The 22,662-nt window shown below is 42.7% G+C and overlaps 1 protein-coding gene across 6 annotated transcripts in view; it reads left to right on the plus strand.

The window, feature by feature from the left end:
- kmt2e (lysine (K)-specific methyltransferase 2E) overlaps positions 1-9,667 on the plus strand; it is a 226,048-nt gene extending 216,381 nt beyond the window's left edge. For 5 of the 6 annotated variants that reach the window (XM_086010458.1, XM_086010460.1, XM_086010463.1 and 2 more), the window contains 4 exons: positions 3,830-3,918; positions 5,066-5,209; positions 6,708-6,808; positions 7,006-9,667. In XM_086010458.1, the coding sequence (XP_085866584.1) occupies positions 3,830-3,918; positions 5,066-5,209; positions 6,708-6,808; positions 7,006-8,802 (2,131 nt within the window). In that variant the 3' untranslated portion in view covers positions 8,803-9,667. The remainder of the gene's footprint in view (positions 1-3,829; positions 3,919-5,065; positions 5,210-6,707; positions 6,809-7,005) is intronic. The other variant, XM_086010464.1, reaches the window with a different exon arrangement.
- Positions 9,668-22,662: the final 12,995 nt, after the last annotated feature.

Below are 22,662 nucleotides of genomic sequence, written 5' to 3' on the forward strand. Positions count from 1 at the left end.
GAAACTATTGGGCCTCAGCTATTTACAATCTATATTATTGACCGAGTGCAATGTATCCAAATTTGCTGACGATACAAAGCTAGGTGGGAAAGTAAGCTATGGAGAAGACACAAAGAGATTAAAAGGGATATAGACAGGTTAAGTGAGTGGGCAATAAGGTGGCAGATGGAATATAATGTGAGGTTATTCACTTTGGTAGGAAGAATAGAAAAACAGAATATTTTTTAAATGGTGAAAAGCTATTAAATGTTGGAGTTCAGAAAGATTTAGGTATCCTCGTACAGGAAGCACAGAAAGTTAGCATGCAGGTACATCAAGCAATTGTGAAGGCAAATGGCATGTTGGCCTTTATTGCAAGGGGATTGGAGTACAAGAGTAAGGAAGTCTTACTACAGTTGTACATGGCTTTGGTGAGACTACACCTGGAGTACTGTGCACAATTTTGGTCTCCTTATCTGAGAAAGGACATACATTCCACTTTCCTTAGAGCCAGTGCAACGAAGGTTCACTAGATTGATCTGTGGAACGAGAGGGTTGTCCTATGAGGAGAGGTTGAGTAGATTGGGCCTATGCTCTCTCGAGTTTAGAAGAATGAGAGGTGATCTCATTGAAACATACAAGATTCTGAGGAGATTGTCAGGGTAGATGCTGAGATGTTGTTTCCCCGAGCTTCAACTAGGGGCATAGTCTCAGGATAAGGGGTCGGACATTTAAGACTGAGATGAGGAGGAATTTATTCACTCAGAGGCTTGTGAATCTTTCGAATTCTCTACCCCAAAGGGCTGTGGATGCTGAGTCGTTGAGTATATTCAAGGCTGAGGTAGATAGATTTTTGGACTCTAGGGGAATCAAGGCATATGGGGATCGGGCGGGAAAGTGGAGTTGAGGTCGAAGATCAGCCATGATCTTATTGAATGGTGGAGCAGGTTCGACGGGCCATATGGCCTACTCCTGCTCCTAATTCTTATGTTCTTAGGTGACCTGATAGAGGTCTTTAAAATTATGAATGGGTTGGACAGGGTAGATGTGGAAAGAATATTTCCACTTGTGGGAGAATCCAAAACTAGGGGCCATAAATACAAGATAGTTACTAATAAATCCAATCGGGAAATAAGGAGAAATTTATTTACTTAGAGAGCGGTTAGAATGTGGAATTTGCTACCACAGGAAGTGGTTGAGGCAAATAGCTTAGATGCTTGCGAAAGAAAACTAGACGAGTACATGAGAGAAAAGGGAATAAAAAGATATGCTGAAAGGCTGAGATGAGGCAGGTGGAATGGGAGGAGACTCGTGTGGATTATAAACTAGTTGGGCTGTATATTCTATGTAATTCTACAACTTTAGGAAGTTATCTGGGAACATTGTGCAAATCCTTAAGCCATCCATGAAATGATGACCTTTTCATAGTGAAATCCAAAACCTTTCCTACATGTCTGAAAATGGGGGCCATAAATATTGGGCCCTCCAATTAAATTTTCTCAGGGTTTATGAGAAAGCTGAGATCTTGAAATATGCTCCGAACCAACCTACTGGATTGACAACTGAGCACTCTGTTGAGAAGGACCTCTATACAGAAGTGCTTTATGTGTCTGTGCACATATGAATTGACCTCATCAGGTCATGTGGTCAGCTCATTTGCATAATTTTGTGTACAACAATCCTGGGTCAAGAGTTTCCATTTTGGGCGCAATCGGCGATCCCGTTTTTAAAAGTTTTTTTCTTGATTTTCCATATCGGCGAACATAAAATCTGCCATGAACCTGCGCAATTGGGCATCGTTTTAAAATGTAATTTAAAAAAAAATTGCTTCAGAAATTATTTCTTGATACATTTAAGAGTGGTAACTTGGTTCAAATTTGATTATCACAGCTGAAAATGGGTTTATCACAAAAAATAAGCATTTTTAATCACATTGGCCTGTATTTTGTGGCCCCTACGGGTGCGTACAGGCCGTGCAAGTTCTGGGATTGCGCGCGCAAAGCGCATGCGCGAAAACCCGGAACTTGCGATCTGTCAAGAATTTTCTTGACAGTTCCAATGCATCCCCGGGAAAAAGGCATCTGTGGGCGGACTTCTGCTCAGCGAATGCCCGTGAAATTTTTACGCCTGGTAAAAGCAGGCCTAAGGCCTGCTTTTACCAGCATAAGAGTTTAAAAAAACATAAAAATACATTTTTTCCAATCATTTATACATTAAAAAAACTTGTGCAATAAGGTAAGTTTATTTTTAGCCCCTTTAAAACATTTAAATTTACTTTTCAAAAAATAAAATTTTTGTTTTAACTATTTAATTAAAAGGCATTTTAAGTATGTAATTTTTTTTTAATTTATTTGATGTGTAGATGTATTTTTTAGGGTATTCCCATTCATGCTTATGGGGTTTCTGTACATACAGAATCCCCATAAGCATGAATGGAGATCCCCCTTCATTTATTGGTTGAGCCGGCCCGCGTGATCCCGGGGCGCTTGCGGAACCGCCTGCATCCCTGGGATACGTGGGCCTCCACCACGGGTACCCAGAGAAGCCCAGGACCGCGCCTCTCCGTACCTCCCGAACCACCAGGTAAGCGGGCATCTTATTTGCGGATCAGAGACATTTCCCCGCAAATTCAGGGCCAATGTCAATTCTCTACCTGTGAGTAACTCGATTTTAAATGAATGAAAATGACTTCTAAAAAACTATACAGAACCATTTGCTCGTTATATTGGGGTACAGTAATCAATTTCTTAGTGAATTTAAAAAAATTAATTCAAAAAGCTTTTAATACGTGCCTATAAGTGTGCCTGCACCCAAAAGAACAAGCTTAATTTTTAGAACCTTCTCAAAGGCCTGCAAACAAGCGGTTAGCGGAAACTCCCAATGGTGATTAATTCAGCCTGGGGGTGTGGCCAGTTTTGTGGGCGGGGCTGCTTCTAGCGTAATGTTTTTTAAACTAGTGCAAAAATCGCAGAAACTCGATTTGCGCTGAACGCAAATTGCACTTAAAATTCCATGATCATTTGCAGCGGATCGATTTCTGATGAATTACGCTGAAAAAAACCAGCACAACCAAGTGGAAACTCTACCCCATGATGTGCTGAGAATACCAGGGTTGGAATGTAGGGCAAGTTTCCACCATTGAGGAAAGGCACTGGTCAGCAGCAACTGAAAATTTTTAAAATATATAACATGGTCTCTCCTTTAGTGCCCATATCACACCTCAGGTGCTCCAGCTACATTATCGGGGGCCTACTACGCCTTGCTTAGCACTTGTAACGTGAATTGGAGCAAGCTTTGTGTGCATTGTAGGCCATCAGCCTCTGCACTTGCTAACACAGGGATTGAGTGCCGTATGTGCTGTAGTGCTCCGTGAGTCTGCCATCATATTATTGACCCCATAGTCTTGAGCTCTGATTTGCATGGTTCTAGAAGTAGCACCCAATCTAGAGGGGGGTACAAAATGAGAGAAAAAGATGGGACGGTCTGATTAATTGATGGTGGACGTAGCTTTGAGGAAAATTGAGAGAGAAGGAACACTGAATTAATATAAACATTCAAAGTAATAAAATCACAGAAGCATTCTTTGTTGGTAACTATTGATAGTAATGCAGCGCACACTGTTCAGATTGCAACTCCTTGAAAACAGTTCCCTTATTGACTTGGAACAAAAATCTTCAAAAAACATCAACTAAAGTAGGCAAGGGAAAAATATTAAAGGAAATTGTAGTTCTTAATTAATTTTTGAAAATGCTGCTAAATGTTGTTTTATCGGCTAACCAGATAACATTTAAAGCCTTTGGAATGTTACGGGGTACCAATTCTTTGATGTTTTTCTATATTTTATTTTAAGGACTGCTTCAACCTCAGTTGAAAAAGTAAGAGAAAGAAGCTATCAGAGAGCTCTGCTTTTGAGCGATCATAGAAAAGAGAAGGAAGGTGGTAAGTGTTATAAATCTGTCTCTTTTTGAATTTGAACTATACACATACAAAGAAATTAATGGATTCCCTTTGGTTTAGTATAAATGTTCTGCTATTGTAAGAAAAAGACGGTCATACTTACATGGCAACTTGCTACCACTAACCTGACAGTACGATTACTAATTTGGCTGTAGCTGTTGATGCACTAATGGAGCAGGTGGAAGTGGAAGTACGTGGTTAGTGGAATTATCAACCAGGAGCAAAGTTGAGAACTAACAAACTTGTCAGCTGTAAGGCTGATTGATACGCTTGGTTTGACATCAGGATATGGTCCTTTAGTGGAATTTGTTTTTGGTGGTATCTTTTTTTTTTAATGCCTAGTATATAGTCTCATGGAGTAGGAAAGATGGAGGTTCAGTCCTTCCTGCATAACCGTACTGTGCACAATTCCTCATCTGAGGTGGTGGGGCATTGAATATGACACAAAATGGTAGGGAACGTTAAGTTGGAGTGGTATGTTATACACTTTCTAGAGGCTGCACAAAGAGTGCATTGGCAAAGATTTGGAAGTATACTGCCTGCCCACCCTCCTGGTGACTGAAACATGTGACCTGGCTGGACAAACAAAAGGAGAAAATTGAAGGCATATGTCCTTCATTGGAAGATGAATACCTTTGGCATTTTTTAAGAATTGCCTTGGAACTCCCACCAGGTTGAATTTGAGGTTTCAAAGTCTATTTGTAAAGCAGGTTTATTATATCATATGCTAATGGTATTGGTATTAGATATTTATAAGCAACATAAGGCATTTCTTTTAAGTCAGTTAAAAGGGCATTTGGAACATTGGGTGCAATTGCCTGCCATTTGGATCAACTCATCAGATTGATCAGAATTGTTACTTTATTTACAAAATATTATGTGATTCAAATTATTGGTGCAGTCCAAAAGAGGTTATGAAGATATGGTTCATCTACATTAGTGTCTGTTGTGATACTGTATTCCTAATGTCATGTCTGTTTAGATTGAAAGGGCTTTATGATGAGCAATAGTCAGTGACAGCTTTGATACTTATTTGAAAGTACATTTGAAAAGTTTTTTTCTTGCAAATTATTCAATAAAATCAAGTCTATTGTTTCTAATACTCTCTTGTTGGGACTTCCATCTGTAGGAATGATTTCACCCACCCATAGCCCAACATCAACTCATTGGCCACAGTCTCATCTCCAAACTCCACCTTCATCCCACTGCTCAAAACCCATTCCACGTCTCCAACTGAAGATCCCAGCTTTTTCTCCCAGTGAACCTAACCTAGGTCAGTAGTGAAGACATTCCATAATCATTCCACCATTTTTGTGACCTGTAATTGTTATAAACCATATTTTCTAATGTCATACTGGACTGGAGTCCCCTTATTGTTCCTCCATATTGCCTGCACTAATAACTGTTTTATGTGAACACAGTTGAAGAAATAAACTGGTTTCATACCTGAAATGTAAAATTTATTTTAAAATTATACATCTTTTGTAACTATAAATAAAATAATGTATGTGGTAAAATGTATATAATCTGCAATAAAATGTGCGCACCTTGTACTTGTAATTTTCTCTTGTATTCTGGAATTTATATTACTACTTCCAACTTCAGTACAGCAGCTAGGTGTGTGAATATTGTCTAGTGGTTTGTGCAATTCTGCTGGTATAAGTTTAAAGGAATACTCCACAGTAAGGCTGTATAATGGCCTTATAAAGGCACAGAAAAGATATGGGATGGAAAAGAGTTATTTGCCCTTCAAGCCTGCTCATTCCACCAAGCAATGTACAAGTTAAACATCATGCATCTTCCCCAGTTTATGTCTTACCTCCTGAGGAGGTGTCTGAACACAAGTATAACTTCCAAGAAGAGAACTGTGAAACCTCTACCCGTCTTCTAAAGGTAATTGATCAAAACACTTGGATATCTGTCTAACATTACAATCTCCATTATTCAGCCTGGGCCAGTTTAGATCTTCATGTGGCTTTATCATGGATCCCAGTAGGACTACGGATTAAATATTCCTGAGGAGTATTTTAAATGTGTGACTAAGCACTGAGATATCATGCCTGAACTGTCCTATCTCATCCTGTGCTGGGAAACATTGCAAAAGTCATGGTCTGATCAGTGGGGAGGGATCTGACTCTATATGAATCCATTAAAAAAAATACTTCTTTAAGGAATATTCTGGGATAGCATATTATGATTGTAGAGTATTCCTTTAAAAGCACTGGCCAAAATATCCATTAGTTACGGCTCACAAAATGTCCGTAGCTTTACAAAGTTTGATGGATATATTTGTTGTACAGAAGAACACTGCTTACAGTGGTAGTTTTGCCATGACCTCATTTGTACATAGACGTTATTGAAAATAATTCTCAACTCAAAAGCCCCACCTTTATGGAACTTGGATGTTCCATTATTGAGAAAGAGTAGAAAATGTTGCTTAAGTATGCTAATTAGACCAGATTTTTGTATGTAACTAATGTTGGTGGGCTTTTGCCTGTAATTGAAAAAAGTACTATGAATTGTGGTGATATATGCTTAATGAGTCACTGCATGTTCGAGGCAAACAACATGCCCTATTTATATTACATAGCATTATATAATACTGTTTTATTAGATGCAAGATATTGGAAGATGAAATGGCTGTTCTTTTTCAATTTTGAGTAGCAAGTTTGTGTTTCTTTCAGATTGCAATTTCAAAATTAAGTATACAATTTTAACACTGCCTCATTGTTCTAAGAACACATTAATTCATTTACTTGATACTTCTGCAGAAATTTCAGATGCGGAAAACCCAGAGCAAACTGCTGAAAAGGAGTGTCCATCTCCAGTGAGTTCTCAAAAGCATACCATAAGCCCTTCAAAATTAAACAAGGTACTTTATTATTGATTGCTTTGGAATGTATTGTATTATGTACATTAACATTTGTAATACTGCACACAATAATAGTAACTTGGATAAAAATTATGACTCAGTATTGTTAATTTAATAGATAATGAAAAGCATTATACAGTTTTTTTTTCCTGTATTCAGTTTAAATGATTTGTTCAAACTTTTTTTTAAATTAACAGCCAACACATCTGCCTTGCCCGTCGTCTCCTGCATTTTCATCCCAGTCCCAGGCGAAGTCTCAGACCCTGCTACAGTCTCATCCTTCCCAATTAGAGAATACAAGTAATATAACTGAGACCTCTAATCAAAATCAACCTAAATCTGAGACACAGCAGAAACTGCATTTCCAGTTTGATTCCCAACCAATATCAAAAACTAATTTTAATAGCCAGTCTGGAAATCCACATTATTTACAGCATCCATGTCCATCACAGTCCCAGAATTCAGTAAAACCATCTAATTCTCAGCCAGCTCAGCTTCCATTGAAGACTCCGTGTCCTGTGCTCCCACCACATGCCGAGCATCCTCTTAAATCTCCAGCCCCTCACACGCCTGGACAACCCAACTATCTTCCATCAAGTTCCCAACCACAGCCTCAGACGCACTTGCATTCGTCAAAGTCTCAGTCACAGCAGCTGGGATCACCATACAGGACAATTCATTCGCAATCGCCTCAAGTGGGAACTGCACAGGCCGCATCACACAGAGGATCTTTTTTAACCCCCGTCACTGTGGGACAAGTGTATTATCAAGCAGCACAGCCTGGGAGTTTAGCACAACAGCAGCAGACAAGTGCAACATTTTATCCTTCATCTACAGCACCTTCAGGTCATCAGCCTAGTCTGAGTCAGTTCAACCAGCAACATTCAAACAGCAGTGTGCCACCACCGCCGCCGCCACCACCACCACCACCACCACCGACCTATTATCAAAACCAACAACCTTCTGGGAACTTTCAAAATTTTAATCAGCCAAGAACAAATGTTCCCCAGCAGGGAACATTCTCTCCTGCACCAAGTCCAACCCAAACCTTGCCTGGACCTAGTTTGCTTCAACCTTCTCCTGGGTCCATTATACACCAAGGTCCCCCACAGTCTCCAAGTTCTGCTTTATTGCAAACTCCTGGGCCACTACCAGCAGCAGCTGCCTCTGTACATCATGCATCTTCTACAGGGCAGTATCTGACACCTTCGAGTTCTGGTCTGCATCACTCTTCCTCAGCATCAGCAACACAACCTCCAGTATCTCAATCACCTGGATCAGGACCACACCTTCTGCCTCTCCCAGGCCCACATCACCCTCCACCTCAAGGACAGGCCCCACACCCACCACCTTTGCCACATGTAACTAGTCCAGTTCATCCATTACCGTCAACCCAGGGGCCACTACTACATGCTCAGACTTCAGGACATCATCCACCACCACCTCCACCGCCTGGGCCAGCACCTCTTCACCCTCCTCCACCTTCTGCAACAGGACACCAATCTCTACCAGCCTCTGGAACTGCAACATCGCATCAACTTGCACTTAATTCAGCACATCCTCCTCCTCCTCCTCCACCGCCGCCGCCACCACCAGCTCCAGTTCTTGGGCCAGGACATCATGTTCCTCCAGGACAAGGGTCTCATCATCCAGCTCCTCAAGGACCACACCATCTTCCTCCAGCGGCCCATCAGACTTTGAGTCACCACCCTTCACATCATGCTCCTCTAGGATCTCAGCTTCCGCCTGCAGGATCAGGATCTCACCATTCACTGCCAAGACAAGGCTCTCACCACCAGCCTCAAGGAGCAAATAGTATTGCAGCACTTGCAAGTCCAGGATTCCATCCACCGTCTCCCAAAGTGGTACCACTTCCACATGCAGGTCAGGGACTTAAACAGATGCCTGCATTACCCCCACAAATTTCTGTTCCCAGACCACAATTGCCACCATCTTTCCAGCAAAACAATTTTCACAGCTCAGGATGGCACTAAAATGGGGCTGTGCTGACCCATTTTGAACATTATTCTGTAAAATAAGATGTAAATATTTTATGTACTGTATCTTTTAAAGATACTTCTTAAGACTTGTAAGTCAGATATTGTAATAAACTTATCACCAGTGCTCATCTTTGTTTGTCTTTCACACAACTGTTTTTGATTCTTAAAAACATTTTACTCCTGTTGGAGCTGTATATATGTGTTTGTGAAGCCAGTGGGAAGAAAAACATTTTTCAAATTTTATTTTGTAAGTAGACATTCCAGCCATCCTAACTGACATTGTAGTGCACAGGATGGCTCAAAATTGTAATTTAGTATTTTATTGTTGCATTTAAAAATGCATTTATTGAATGTTTTGTATAAATTTTCTATTCAAGTATGTTAAATATAACTGCACTTCTAAGGAGTGTTGGCACTCATGCAATTTACTTTTACCTTTTTTTGTTCAATCCCTTTTCTGCAGTAAAACATTTTCTTTTCCTTTGTTTACTATTAAACAATGGCAGAACAATGCAATATAGGTTTTGAAACAGTTGCAGTGTGGAACATGGTTCTTTTACTTAACTTTATTTGTAGGAAAGTAATTTAATGTATAGATTATTTCTAATTTCTTCTGGCAGATGTTATGTAAATAATTGTGTATTTACTTTTTTCTTTGCTTGTAAAACTTGCCAATGCTTCTGTCCCATTTTTGAATACTGTTGTACATTCAAGTCCCTTTGCAAATATGTGTATGTTCTTTGTGAGCTTAGTATAAGAATTTTAATTTTTTAAGATATTGTCACATTGCAGCACTGGTTGGGCATTTTAATCCATGTTAATAAATCACAGTAAATTGCATTTTTTTACAAATTATAAATACAGACTCTTAGGATTTTGTCTGGTAATGTATATTTGTTAGTGTTTTTTTAAATAATTGCTCTTAAACCAAGCTAAGTGATTATTTTGCAGAAGGAGGAGGGAAGAATGATTAACTTGCAAGCATTAGTGAGCCCAGCAATGTTAGGATGTTGTACTTCTAACATGCACTTTTTATATTACATGATTGCACTCAATGAATTAATATTTGCTGATATAAGTTATATTTGCTCACATTTGTTGACCTCCATAACATTCATATTAGTTCCCTTGATCTCATCAGCACTCATTGAACAAACAAATGAGTAGTGGAGGAGAATATTGATACAATTCTTTGATTGATAATTGTGAGCTACCACTTAAAATGCAAAATAATGACAGGTTTGTATGAACAAGTTGTCCAACAATCGGAATTCTTACTCTTTTAACTCTGCTTGCTCGCTTGCATACAGTTGTGTGATTTATTTATATATATGTGTGTGTATATATATAATATATATATATAAAATACACACACACACTATTTATTTGTGGAAGTTGAAAAATTACAATGATGTCAGCTTGAGATCTTTTGGTTGTGGAAAAATGATCAACTGAAGTACAGTAATATCAATGAGCACATTGCAAGTTTCTGTGATTTAAGTAAATGCAGAACATTGTGCCATGTGTTTGGTACTAGTAGGTTAAAATCATATTTAAATTACATGTAATTCATGAAAATAATTTTAAGATACCTACAGGCTGGATTTATGAAACATTAAAAAACCTCAAAATATATTCCTGTTAACATTGCCTTTTAACTAGATATTCTAATCCATTATCTTTTTAAATAAAGTTTTGTTTAAAATGTGGATTAAAATCAGAATGATTTTCCTTTTTAAGTGTTCGAAGACTAAAAGGACAGTTAATCTTGATCTTACAAGTTGACTACATTAACAATGAAACAAAGTATTTTTCATCTTTGTTCAACATCCACAGACAAATGGTAATTGTCTAGATACCAAGGGACTCCGGGGATATGGGGATAGTGCGGGGAGGTGGAGTTGAGGTCGAAGATCAGCCATGATCTTATTGAATGGCAGAGCAGGCTCGAAGGGCTGAATGGCCTACTGCTCCTGTTTCTTATGTTCTTGTGTTCTTATGTTCTTAATTGCTGTCACTCCATGGGATGGGGGGTGGAGGAGTGTCTCAATCTAAAAACTTTTCAGACCAAGTCCCACTATGAAGATTCTTTGAGCCACTTGCAACCAAATAGCTGTGGATGCTGGTATATTAAATTTATAAAGCTTATATTGCCATCATTTTCACCCTCTTGTTTCTTTCTCTCTTGCCCACTGTTCTTCAGTTTGGTTGATCTTTTGCTATTTACTTTGAATTGTCCTTGTATTCTTCTCTTCCATCTCCATATCTCTTGCCCCTTCACTTTTGTCTCCCTTCTTCACTTCTCTTCATTTCCCTCACTTTTGTAAAGTTTCAGTTAGTAAATATTTTCTCCCAGGCATTACTTGCAATGTCTCAGTATCAACACCCTAAACCCTATCCTGGTTGTTATGGTTCAGTTGTGTTTTCAGTCAGCTAAAGCAATGCCCAAACTCAGTTCCTGTAAGCACTGAGAAACCTTTGGATTCTGGTTCTACCAAGAAGCACATCTTTGGGTAATGTAATAAGTGAAGTACAAGTAGAGACTGGTCTCAGTCTCAGCACAGTTCCATGGCAGATATACTTTATGGATTTGGTTTCACATTATTTGCCGAGGAAGAAGGGGTCAACTTTCTTATGTTTGGCGATGATACCCAGCTCTACCTTTTCAGTGCCTTTTCACGAAACCTGTCAGATTGCTTGTCCAATATCAAGCTTCAGATGACCTATGACTCCCCCAGCTAAACACTAGGAAGACCAAAGCCATTGGCCCTGAATTTGCGGTCGGCTGGTGCAAACAGGCGCAGGAATCTGCACAGCGTAAGGGGAGGGGTGGTGAAAAAATTGTATAATAATTAAAAAGGAACATGTAAAGGTACCTACCAGGCAACTGTAAAGACTCAGTTTGAGGGATGAGATCGTTTTAATTTTTTTTAATCTTGCAGTGTCAGTCTTCTCATTTCAAAATTGAATATCAACCAAAAAAACTGTATTGCCAGTTTTAAAAACTCTTTACCGATTTGCTTTCATTGACGAAAGGGTTTGGTCGTCACAATTCTGAGGTGACAGGGTTTTGCGTTCTAAGAGTGAAGGCCAGCCAGTATTTATAGTGAGGTTGTCGGGTTGCTATGCTTATCTCCGCTGCAGGCTGGATGCCAATTGACCTGTATCTTCCTTTAAAGCTTATTAGTCAGATGGGGCTGTCTATGTATCCTGATTGGCTAGTGAAAGGAGCACTGCCCCACATGATCTAAGGTACGCTTACGCAAAATGGTTGCCCCTGGGATCCATGGACCACAATGCTGCACACAACTCCGCAGCGTTTCGAAGCAAGTTTTCGCCTGATACTTCACACCAGGTAAGTGTGGATTTTGTTTGGAGGTCGGCAGCGTACTCCTTAGCTACACCGCCAACCGCAGTTTCAACCCCATTGTCTTCAGCCCTGCCATAAACTCCATACTCTTGGCACTGACTCAATTTCTTGGGCTGAATCAGACTGGTCACAACCTGAGTTTCTGTCCCCATATCCTCTTCATCACAAAGACTGCCCACTTCCACCCTTCAGCTGATCTACAACTAACACCTTCATTCATGCCGTTGTCACCATTATATTACACCAAAGCTCTCCTGACTGGTTGTCTGTCCTCCATCGTCCATATCCAATCCCACACCAAGTCCTGTTCACCCATCGCATTCAGTGCCTCAAGTTTAAAAAGGTCTGTTTAAATCCCTCCGTGGCTTTGCCCCTCCCCACCCTCCAGCCTTACAACTCCCACCTACCAAATTACCCATTTCTGATACAGGACTCTGGTGCATTCACAATGCCCCCCTCCCCCAATTGCTTCACCAATTGTGGCCGTTTCAGCCATCTAGATCCCGGTCTCTGCCAGCACCTCTTAAAGGGACACAGACATCTTTCAGTTAAATTTGCATTTAAGCTTTTGGACTGGGGTATTTTAGATTTTATTGAAGTAGTGGCTTGCTGCAATAGATGTTAAAAGTTTTTTAAGTGTGTAGGGGGTGCTGCTGGATGCTTGCAAGGCCTCAGATGGTAAAGGAAGGGACAGTGCTGCAAATACTCAGCAGGTCAGGCAACATCCATGGAGAGAGAAACAGTTCACATCTCAGGTCAAGATGCTCCCTGACCTGCTGAGTATTTCCAGCATTTTATGCTGTCATTTCAGATTTACAGCATCTCAGATGGAAGTGGTGGAAGCAGAAGGAAGGTTGCAACCCAGACAGCCCCTTTCTGGCCAGGATATCCAGGATGGAATCATCTGCCTTCGGTACCAGTGACCATCATCCCAATTCCCCTTTCAACATTAGACCCACACCTTTCCTTCCCTCTATTACTAACCATCACAGCGTCCTTTTGGCCACGATGCTGAAATCAAAGCCACCACAAAGCAAACTTTCCAATCCAACTTTATACAATCTATCCATCCAATATGGCTGTCTTGTGTGTGCCTTTGCCTATCCTACTGATGTCACACACTGCTACGCCAGTGACTGCAGGATGGCTGGTGACTTTCAGTGGGGGACACTGCAAATGGCCTTGTTGGTCGAACTTGAGGAGCTAGTGGCTGGGAGTGTCCAATCGAGTGAGTGTTTTTTCTTCTCTCTCCCCTCCCTCTTCTTAGCCATGGTGTGGAGATGCCGGTGTTGGACTGGGGTGGACAAATGTAAGAAGTCACAACACCAGGTTATAGTCCAACAGTTTTATTTGAAATCACAAGCTTTCGGAGCGCTGCTCCTTCGTCAGGTGAAGTGGAGAGATGCATAAAGACACAGCTCATATAGTCAGAGAATAATGCCAGATGATTACAGGTAATCTTTCCAACTGCCATTTATCACACCTTGGCAGAGAGATAATCACAGCAATCAAAGGTGTGAATGGTGTCCAAACAGGTCAGTCAGGAAAACATTACATCAAAGAACAATGAGGTGGGGTCACAAGGGGTCAAATGTTGCAGATGCTGGGGTCTGTATGAAAAACAAAAAACATTTTTTTTGCTGGAAATCACAGCAGGTCCGGCTGCATCTGTGTAGAGAGAACCAACCAACGACGACTCGAGTCTGCATCTCTCCACTTCACCTGACGAAGGAGCAGCGCTCCGAAAGCTTGTGATTTCAAATAAAACTGTTGGACTATAATCTGGTGTTGTGTGACTTCTTACATTCTTCTTAGCCAACCACTGACTGGGAAGGCTGCATTTCTTGGGTGGTGAAATGAGGAAGGCACAAGGGTGGAGTTGTGGTGAGGGGAGGGCGGAAAAGAAAAGAGGTGCATGCCTGAAGGAGGATAATGTATGAGGATACCAGCATCTTGTATCCTTCTGCCCCGCTGCTGGCAAGCGCTCAGCCATGCCCCTGCCAAGAATGGCCTGTACCGTCTCCTCCAAGGGGGTGAGGTGAGGCTAGGAATGGGAGATATGCCTTGTGATTGGTAGATTGTTGGTGGGTGAGTGATGGGGAGGTGGGGGGAGTTATGCATTGAGCAGTGTGTGAGGCTAGTGGTGCAGTTGGTAGGAGATGGCTTTTGAAGATGCATCCACTGACCTTGACCACTGGTCTGAGGTTATGAAGCTTCTTTGGGCACGAGGGATAGGGGCGACACTGCTGGCAGTAACAGCCTTGGTGATGTACTGGCACAACGTTCTTCCTGGAGGGCCTCCTGGACCCTATGGATAGAGGACCTCTCTTGCAGTGTTGACCCCCTGCACAAAGCTGGAGTGCTGTGTGCGAGACCCTGGGTGCCCCTTCCCTGGCTTGCTGAGCCATTTGTGTTAGTGCTGAAGCACTTTTCCCATTTTTTGAGGTTCGGAAGGGAATTCAGCTTTAAGAGCTGAAGACTCCCATTTGGGACTTTTTAATGCTATTCTTTTTTGTAAAAGGTAGGAAGTGCTGAAAATGCATTTTTTTCACCTCATTTGTATTTTTATTAGTTAAGGCGTTTCCCACAATGCCCAGCAAACTCCATTGCCTCGCTTCTAGAGGCTGTTGCAAGATCAAATACCGCTTCTGGACAGCAACTTCAACTCCCAGCCTGTACAAACACCACCAGGAGGGCGTTACACAGTAAGTTAGCGCTGGGCTAAAAATCTTTGGCCCCAGCGTGAATTTTTCCCTTGTAGCGCTTCATCCATTTTCACTGGCCGTTAACCCGAGGCCACGGTGACACCGGCAACTCTTGTGGCGGACATGAATTTTTAGACCATTGTCTCTTTAAGACATTTTGTTTTTCTGTACTGAATATACGGTTCAGCTCTGAATTTGCTGCTCCAGACAAGCCATTCTTCAATTCTCAATTCAGTTTTTTAAGGATTTTCAATTTGCAGCCTACTTTGCAAGCCCCCTTTTTTGTATTTTCTTTACTGGTCCTGTTTTGGAATTTTGACATTTGTCTGCAACGATTTTTCATTTCCTGTATTAACTTTTTTAGCACCATTGCCTCAGTCATAGATGTCAGTGCTAATGATCACCTACAATTTCCAATTCCTGTCACTGCACTTTCCAGCAATGGACATTCACCAGTTATGTTTGGTTGTTCTTGGTGTATGACCTATCTTAGATTCTTGAAGAAGCCTTATCATGGACTTCACCCGGATAGGTGATGTTTTTTAGTTCTGAAGTCACGAGCTGAATAATGAGGTCAAAACAACATAACGGGTAGAAATATTCCAAATGATGTAAGAAAAGAGTAGTGGAAATTGGGAATATGTTTTAGAACAAAATTCTTCAGAAAATTATTTAGCTTACAATGGCATAATTTGGGTTTGAAATTTCTCCAATGTTTTCCACTCAAAGCCTGACCTCTTTCATGTCTAAGGTTTGAGTTCTTGGGGCTGCATAGAGCCATCACGCTCAGCTGAATTAAATGGCTCACCTACTTAGCAGATTCCAACTCTAATAATATCCACGATAGCAAAATACTGCGAATGCTGGAAATCGAAATAACAACAGAAAACGCTGGAAAAACTCAGCGGGCCAGGCAACATCGGCGGAGAGAGAAACCGAGCCAACGTTTCAGGTCGAGGACCCTTCACCAGGAGTCCTGACGAAGGGTCTTCGACCTGAAACGTTGGCTCTGTTTCTCTCTCCACCGATGTTGCCTGGCCTGCTGAGTTTTTCCAGAGTTTTCTGTTGTTATTTCTAATAATAGCCACTCTGAGTTTGAGCAGCCACTCCAGAGGACTGACTCCCAGCTTGCATCAATGTTAGGCTCTGCAAGCAATCTGTAACTTGAAGCCTGAGAAATGTTACTTGTAACTGTAAGAATTTATTTTTTAAAGACATCAAAACAAAGCAAAACATTAAGTTTTGAGCTGTTTTGGGATAAGTTTTGACAGAAAAAATCATGTAAGCATTTTAAGGGTTTATTTATTGATGTGACTACAGAATGAGAGAGGTGAGAAAGGTACTAATTAAGACGGTGAGGTTGAACATAGGAATTGCTCGACCAAAAAAAGATCAAGGTTCATCTAGTTCGCCTTCTACCAGCCTGGTAATCACATGATATGACGATAATGGAGTTGTTGACTAATATAGCTATCAATTAGTGTACAGCAGACCCAGAAATGACACAAAAAACCCAGTGGTGGAGAGCCTTCGAACCAGAGGTCCAACGTCACCTTTTTTCCTCCCGAGCATGCTACACTCACCACATGTAATGTCTCAAATTACTCATACAAGATACTGAATACAAGATAACAACAGATATAGAAGCATAAACAGACAGAGACAAACCAACACAATGACAAAAGGTAAGAGACTCCTCTGACTCACCGTGAGTTACACCACAGGAGATTCACTAGTAATAAATTCTTGCTTATGGTGCACAATTTTTTTAATTAATCTTTTTTTTTTAGTGGTGTTGAGAGATAAACGTTAGCCAAGACATAGGAACAGAAGTAGGCCATTCAGCCCCTCAAACCTGTTCTGCCATTCTATTAGATCTTGGCTGATAGTACCTGCCTTTGCTCCATATCCCTTGATATTCTTGCCTAACAAAAATCTATCTATCTCAGTCTTGAAAATTTCTATTGGCCCAGTATCCACAGCCTTTTGTGGGAGAGATTTCCACTACCCTGCTTTCTGAGCACTTCTAAATGGCCTAGATTTAAGATTATGCCCCTTATTCTGTATTTCCCCCTCCAGATTAATTTTCTTTTTCTGAATCTACCCTATCACTTTAAACACTTTGGTCGAAATTTTTCCTACCTGGACAGGTTTGGTGCGGGTCGTGACCCCGCTGCTAGCTCCATCCCGCTGCTACAAATGACTTTACATTAATGGGGCCTGTTAAGCCCGCCCTGCGCGCTACCCCATCCAATTAAATGGTGTAGGTCTGGTGATGTTATCGATGACACATTTTCAGCCGGGATCTTTAAAGGGGCCATGGCCACATTGGATTTGATGTTTAATCTAACATAGTGCTGTCAGTGTAGTACAGCATTGGCGTGCTGCAAACACTGACAATGACTGCACAGAGGCAGAGGGCTGCATCCAGGTTCTCCAATGACACCCTCCATATGCTTATAGAGGGAGTCAGAGCACACAGGGAGGTCCTCTTCCCTTCCAATGGGCAGAAGAGACCTTCCCAAGAGACCAAAACAGCCTGGTTGGAGATTGCAGAGGAGGTCACCAGCAGGGATGGGTTCAGGAGGACCTGGGTGCTGTGACACAAACGTTTCAATGATCTCATCAGATCAGGAAACGGGAGTACAAAGCCACACTCAACTTCATCCTGCTGTGCCTCTCATCACATCCCCATCACTCTGCCTTCCCTATCCTACTCCTGCACATCTTTACTCACACCAACTTACCTTGCACCTCCACCCATCCCCCTCTATCTACATTATCACTTCCCCCATCTCACTAGCCACCCCTCACACTCACTCTCATCCTAGTGCAATCATACCAACTAACAACACACAAGGAGGTCACTTGGCTTTGGCACCCCACTCCATCATAGTCACCCTCTAAAGATCTAACCCACCCATTCCATCACTCTCAACCTCTTTCCCGCCTTGCAGAGAGCCCACAATAAGAGGGAGAGGAGGCTGGTGGCCCTCCATCATTTGCAAACCTTACAACAGCAGAGGAGGCTGCTTCAGAAATATCTGGAGTCGCCAAGCAGCTGGAGCTGGGAGATGGAGAAAGGGGGACATCTCAGCAACCTGGTGACAGAATTACATATCATACAGCTACATGGTATACATCAGTCACTCATATGGGGACTGATGTTGGCAGTCAGTGAATGTTCATCATGTGCATAATGGTATCTGTACCCATATGACATATCTAACTCATCTCTTTACTCTCCCACAGGTCCATCAAGAACCCCCCACCCCACTGTCCATGAGCAAGAGGAAGTCGACTCCTCAGAGGAGCCTCCAGCCTCTGAGGGCGCACCGTCACCAGACATAAGCGCACCCAGCACCAGCGCAGATACGCACACCTCGGTGGGTCCAACGCGAGATAGAATATTGTTGTCACCTGGTGTCTCACAAGTGAGCAAGAGCAGATGGTGGAGACGGGGACAATAGTGGAGAGTCCTCGTCAGAGAGTGCAGGACGCTCCCAGCTCTGCTCAGCTGCATGTAAACACTGAGCCTCGGGGGCCAACCAGAAAGAGGGTGATCCTGGAAGTGCTGGGGACTCTGACAGGTTTTGCGAGCGCGATGTCTGCAAATGTTCAGAGAATGGAGGAGTCCATCTCCAACATGAGCACCGCCGTGTCGCAGGCGATGGAGACGGTAGACTCTTTCATGGATAGGATGGCCACCTACGTGGAGCAGCTAATGCGCCACTCACAGGAGCACATGGTCTCTATGGAGAATAGATGGCTATCTATGGAGGATAGATGACTATGGAGAATAGATGGCAAAGGCTCATACACCTCCTCTCTAGGAGGGATGTCAGTGTAGACGTGGGTCCTCATGGCCCCACTGCTGTTCAGCAAGGTACTCTCCAGCTCCTTGGCAGGGAAGTGAGCAGGCTGCCTCTGCTGAAGACAGTGGGCCAGCACCTCGTAGAAGCACGCGGAAGAGAAAGATGACACACCAGTAGATTCACAAGGGTAACCACATGGGTGTTTTATCGAATGTTCATATAAAGTTTCTGTGAATGTGCTGTCAAACAGCTATTTTCAACACTTTCCAGTCTTGGACAGATTTGTGTGCTTAGTGAGTTGCAGTGAATGGTGAGACATAACAGTACCTCCAGCAATGGTGGTGAGTGTGAAAAGAATGGCTTGGTCATTGCAGGGATACTTTATGGTGTTGCTGTGGGGTGGTGCCAACCTGACGCATCATGTGGCAGCCAGTGTGTACAGCGTCCAGTGAAGTAAATCTGGCAGCAATGTGCTTGGGTGCTGATGCCCTCTGTCCTATGCAGCATCAGGTGATTGTGGAGAGGTTGGTGGTGTTATTGTTGATGCTGCTGGTGTGCCTGGTGCTGTTGGTGTTGGTGCTCATCGTGGTCAGATTCTGAGGACCAAGGTGAGACAGTATAAACAGCACCCATGTTGATGGAATAGATGGCAGGTGAAGTAGAGATGACAGAAGTGATCTGTCAATGGCGAGAGAGGTTCTTCCAATGAGGTGAGTCTGGATGGAGACTTTGCTGGAAAGATTGCAGCCTGCAGAATCTGTGCTGGGAATGCGGTGAGAAACAGCTTCTGCTAAGGAAAGTGATCATTGGTCAGGTGGGAGCTTTTACTGTATATTTGATGCTGTCAACTAATGGCCACTGAACTCCTGCCTCAGGTTGACAGACGTGGTTCCCGAGCAGCGTGTTTCCTGTGGCCATCCAGTTAAATTTAAAAGGTAAGGTTAAAACCACTCTTAACGGGTCTGACAACAAGCTACTAATACTTTAAATCGGGTCGCTCACCTCTGCCGGTCGGGTCGGGTCGCCCACCTCTGCCGGTCGGGTCGGGTCCACGCTGACAGTTGCACCTGGGGAAAGGTGCGTGGGAGCGGGATGTCAACGGGTTCCCAACCCACTCCCAAAAGTAACAACTTTTCCACCCGACCTGCCACCGATCGCACCCGCTACCACCCTGGAAAATTCCCGCCTTCAATTAGATCACCCCTCAACCTTCTAAACTCAAGGGAATAAAAAACAAGTTTATGCAGCCTGTCTGCATAAATTAATCCTTTAAGCCCTGGTATCATTCCGGTGAATCTGCTCTGTATGCCCGCCATGGTTAATATATCATTGCTGAGGTGCAGTGCCCAAAACTGAATGCAGTATTCCAGATGGGGTCTGACTGAAGTATTATTTCCTCATTTTTGTATTCCAACCCCCTTGAGATGAAGGACATTTCATTAGTCTTTTTGATATCTTTTTCACTTGTGCAATAGATTTGAGTGATTTCTGTACTCTCTGCTCCTCCACAGTCCCTGGTCTCTCACCATTAAGAAAATATTCTGGTTTGTCTTTCTCGGATCCAAAGTGGATGACCTCACACCTGCCCACATTGAACCCCATCTGCCAGTTTTACCCACTCACTAAGTCTGTCTATGACTCTTTGTAACATCCTGCTCCCATCTACACAACTTACTGATAGGGAAAGACATTCCAAGTCTACCCTGTGTGGGGTGGGGGGGAGTCCAAAACTAGAAGTCATAAATAAAAAATAATTACTAACAAATCCAAATGGGATTTCAGGAGAAACTTCTTTACCCAAAGATTGATAAGAATGTGGAACTCGCCAATACAAGGAGTAGTTAAGGCGAAGCTAGATAAACGCAGGAGAAAGGTGGGAAGTGGCTCGTGTGGAGCATAAATACTGGTATAGGCCAGTTGGGCTGAATGGTCTGTTTCTGTGCCTGTTACTCTATGTAATTCTATGTACTGTGCCTCCTAACTTAGCTTGTATATACAACTCTCTATTCCTTTATCTAAGTCATTGATGTATATGAAAAGCTGAGGGCCCAGTACAGATCCCACCAATTAGAGAACATTCTTTTTATCCCACTCTCTCTCTCTCTCCTACCTCCCAACCAATCACCAACCCTACCTCCCAACCAATCACCAACCCTACCTCCCAACCAATCACCAACCCTACCTCCCAACCAATCACCAACCCATGTCACAAAGTTACCTCCAGTGCTGTGCACTTTCATTTTTGCCAATAATCTCTTTGTGGAACCTTATCAAATGCCGTCTGGGAGAAGTCCCCTGCTTTTCTTTCAATAGCTGTATTGGTTCTTTCACATCCGCCTTTACTGGCAGGCTGGGCTTAGTTTAACATCTCATCCAAAAGATAGCACCTCTGACAATGCGTTACTCCCTCAGTCGTTCATTGAAGTATCAGCCTAGATTTATGGGCTCAAGTGCATAGTGATGCTTGACCTACTGATTCAGAAGGAAGAGTGCTACCACTAATCCAAGCTGAAACTAGGCAAAAATCTCAATTAGTCTAAGCACAGCCTCATCATATAAGGTCGAAAACGGCACACACAAAATTTGTGGAGAACAAAATTAAGATTCGATGCTGGTGTTGCAGAACAGATTAACACCTGCATGTTGAGATTGGTTATGGCCCGTTTTCATGTCCATAAGCAGTGGTGCACCAACAGCACATGCCCCAACTGGGAGGCCTGAGGCTGCCTGAAATTGGTCCTCAGACCTCACTATTTGCACAAGCTAAGCGTCTGTTGTGCCCCACAGGCAGCTTGCACGTTTTACTAAGCTGGAGGCAAGCAGCCTGAAAGGGAGGGGTGGAGTAGCAATGGCGGGGAGGGGGCGTGATTCCGAGGACTGTGGCATCAGGGAAGCACTCCAATTCTTCCTGGCATCACGGAGCTGCTTATTAAATTTTAAACTTAGCAGTTGGTGGCGGAGCAGACCCAGCACCAATTTCCCAGAGGGGTACTTAAAACATTAACACAAACACAGCAGGGGGCCTAATGTCTGTTATAGACAGCCACCCGCGATGTCTAAAACTGGACCCAAAGATTCTATCAGTGGCCTGAATGCATGCGCAGATTGAGCACATCCCACTGCTAAATTTATCTTTACACCTGAAAAACTGGTGCAACGCATACCAATTTCTACCTGGCTCAGTTGGTAGCACCCTCGCCTCTACGTCAGAAGGTTGCGGGTTCCAGTCCCACTCCAAGAGACTTGAGCACAAAAATCTACGCTGACTACAGTGCAGTAGTGAGGGAGTGCTGCACTGTTGGAGGTGCCATCTTTCGGATGAGACGTTAAACTGAGGCCCTGTCTGCTCTCTCAGGTGGATGTAAAAGATCCCATGGCTCTATTTCGAAGAGCAGGGGATTTATCACCGGTGTCCTGGCCAATATTTATCCCTCAATCAACAGCACTAAAACAGATTATCTGGTCATTATCACAATGCTGTTTGTGGGAGCTTGCTGTGCCCAAATAAGTACTGCATTTCCTACATTGCAACAGTGACTCCATTTCAAAAAGTACTTCATTGGCTGTAAAGCGCTTTGGGACTTTTATAGATATAATAATTTCTTAAGGCTAAAGGGATCAAGGGATATGGACAGAAGGCAGGGACAGGGTACTGAATTTGGATGATCAGCCATGATCTCATTGAACGGCAGAGTAGGCTCAAGGGGCCGAATGGCCTTCTGCTCCTACTATGTTTTCCGGTGGTTGTGAAAGGCGCTATATAGATGCAAGTCTTTCTTTCCAATTCTCCAGGCATTTTTCATACACTGACAGCAGAGGGCGGTCTTTTCCAGATTTTTTTAACCTGCAGGAAGAATGAATTCTGGTGTTCAAAGGTTTGAGGCTGCAGTGAGCATCGCAAATAAAGCATGACCAAACAAAAAAGTCAAATTTATGGCTATAAAATCTTTGTCCTAGCAGCACA

This window comes from Somniosus microcephalus, chromosome 17 (assembly GCF_052327205.1).
Source record: "Somniosus microcephalus isolate GS21.2 chromosome 17, FLI_Smic_1.0, whole genome shotgun sequence".
NCBI lineage: Eukaryota > Metazoa > Chordata > Chondrichthyes > Squaliformes > Somniosidae > Somniosus > Somniosus microcephalus.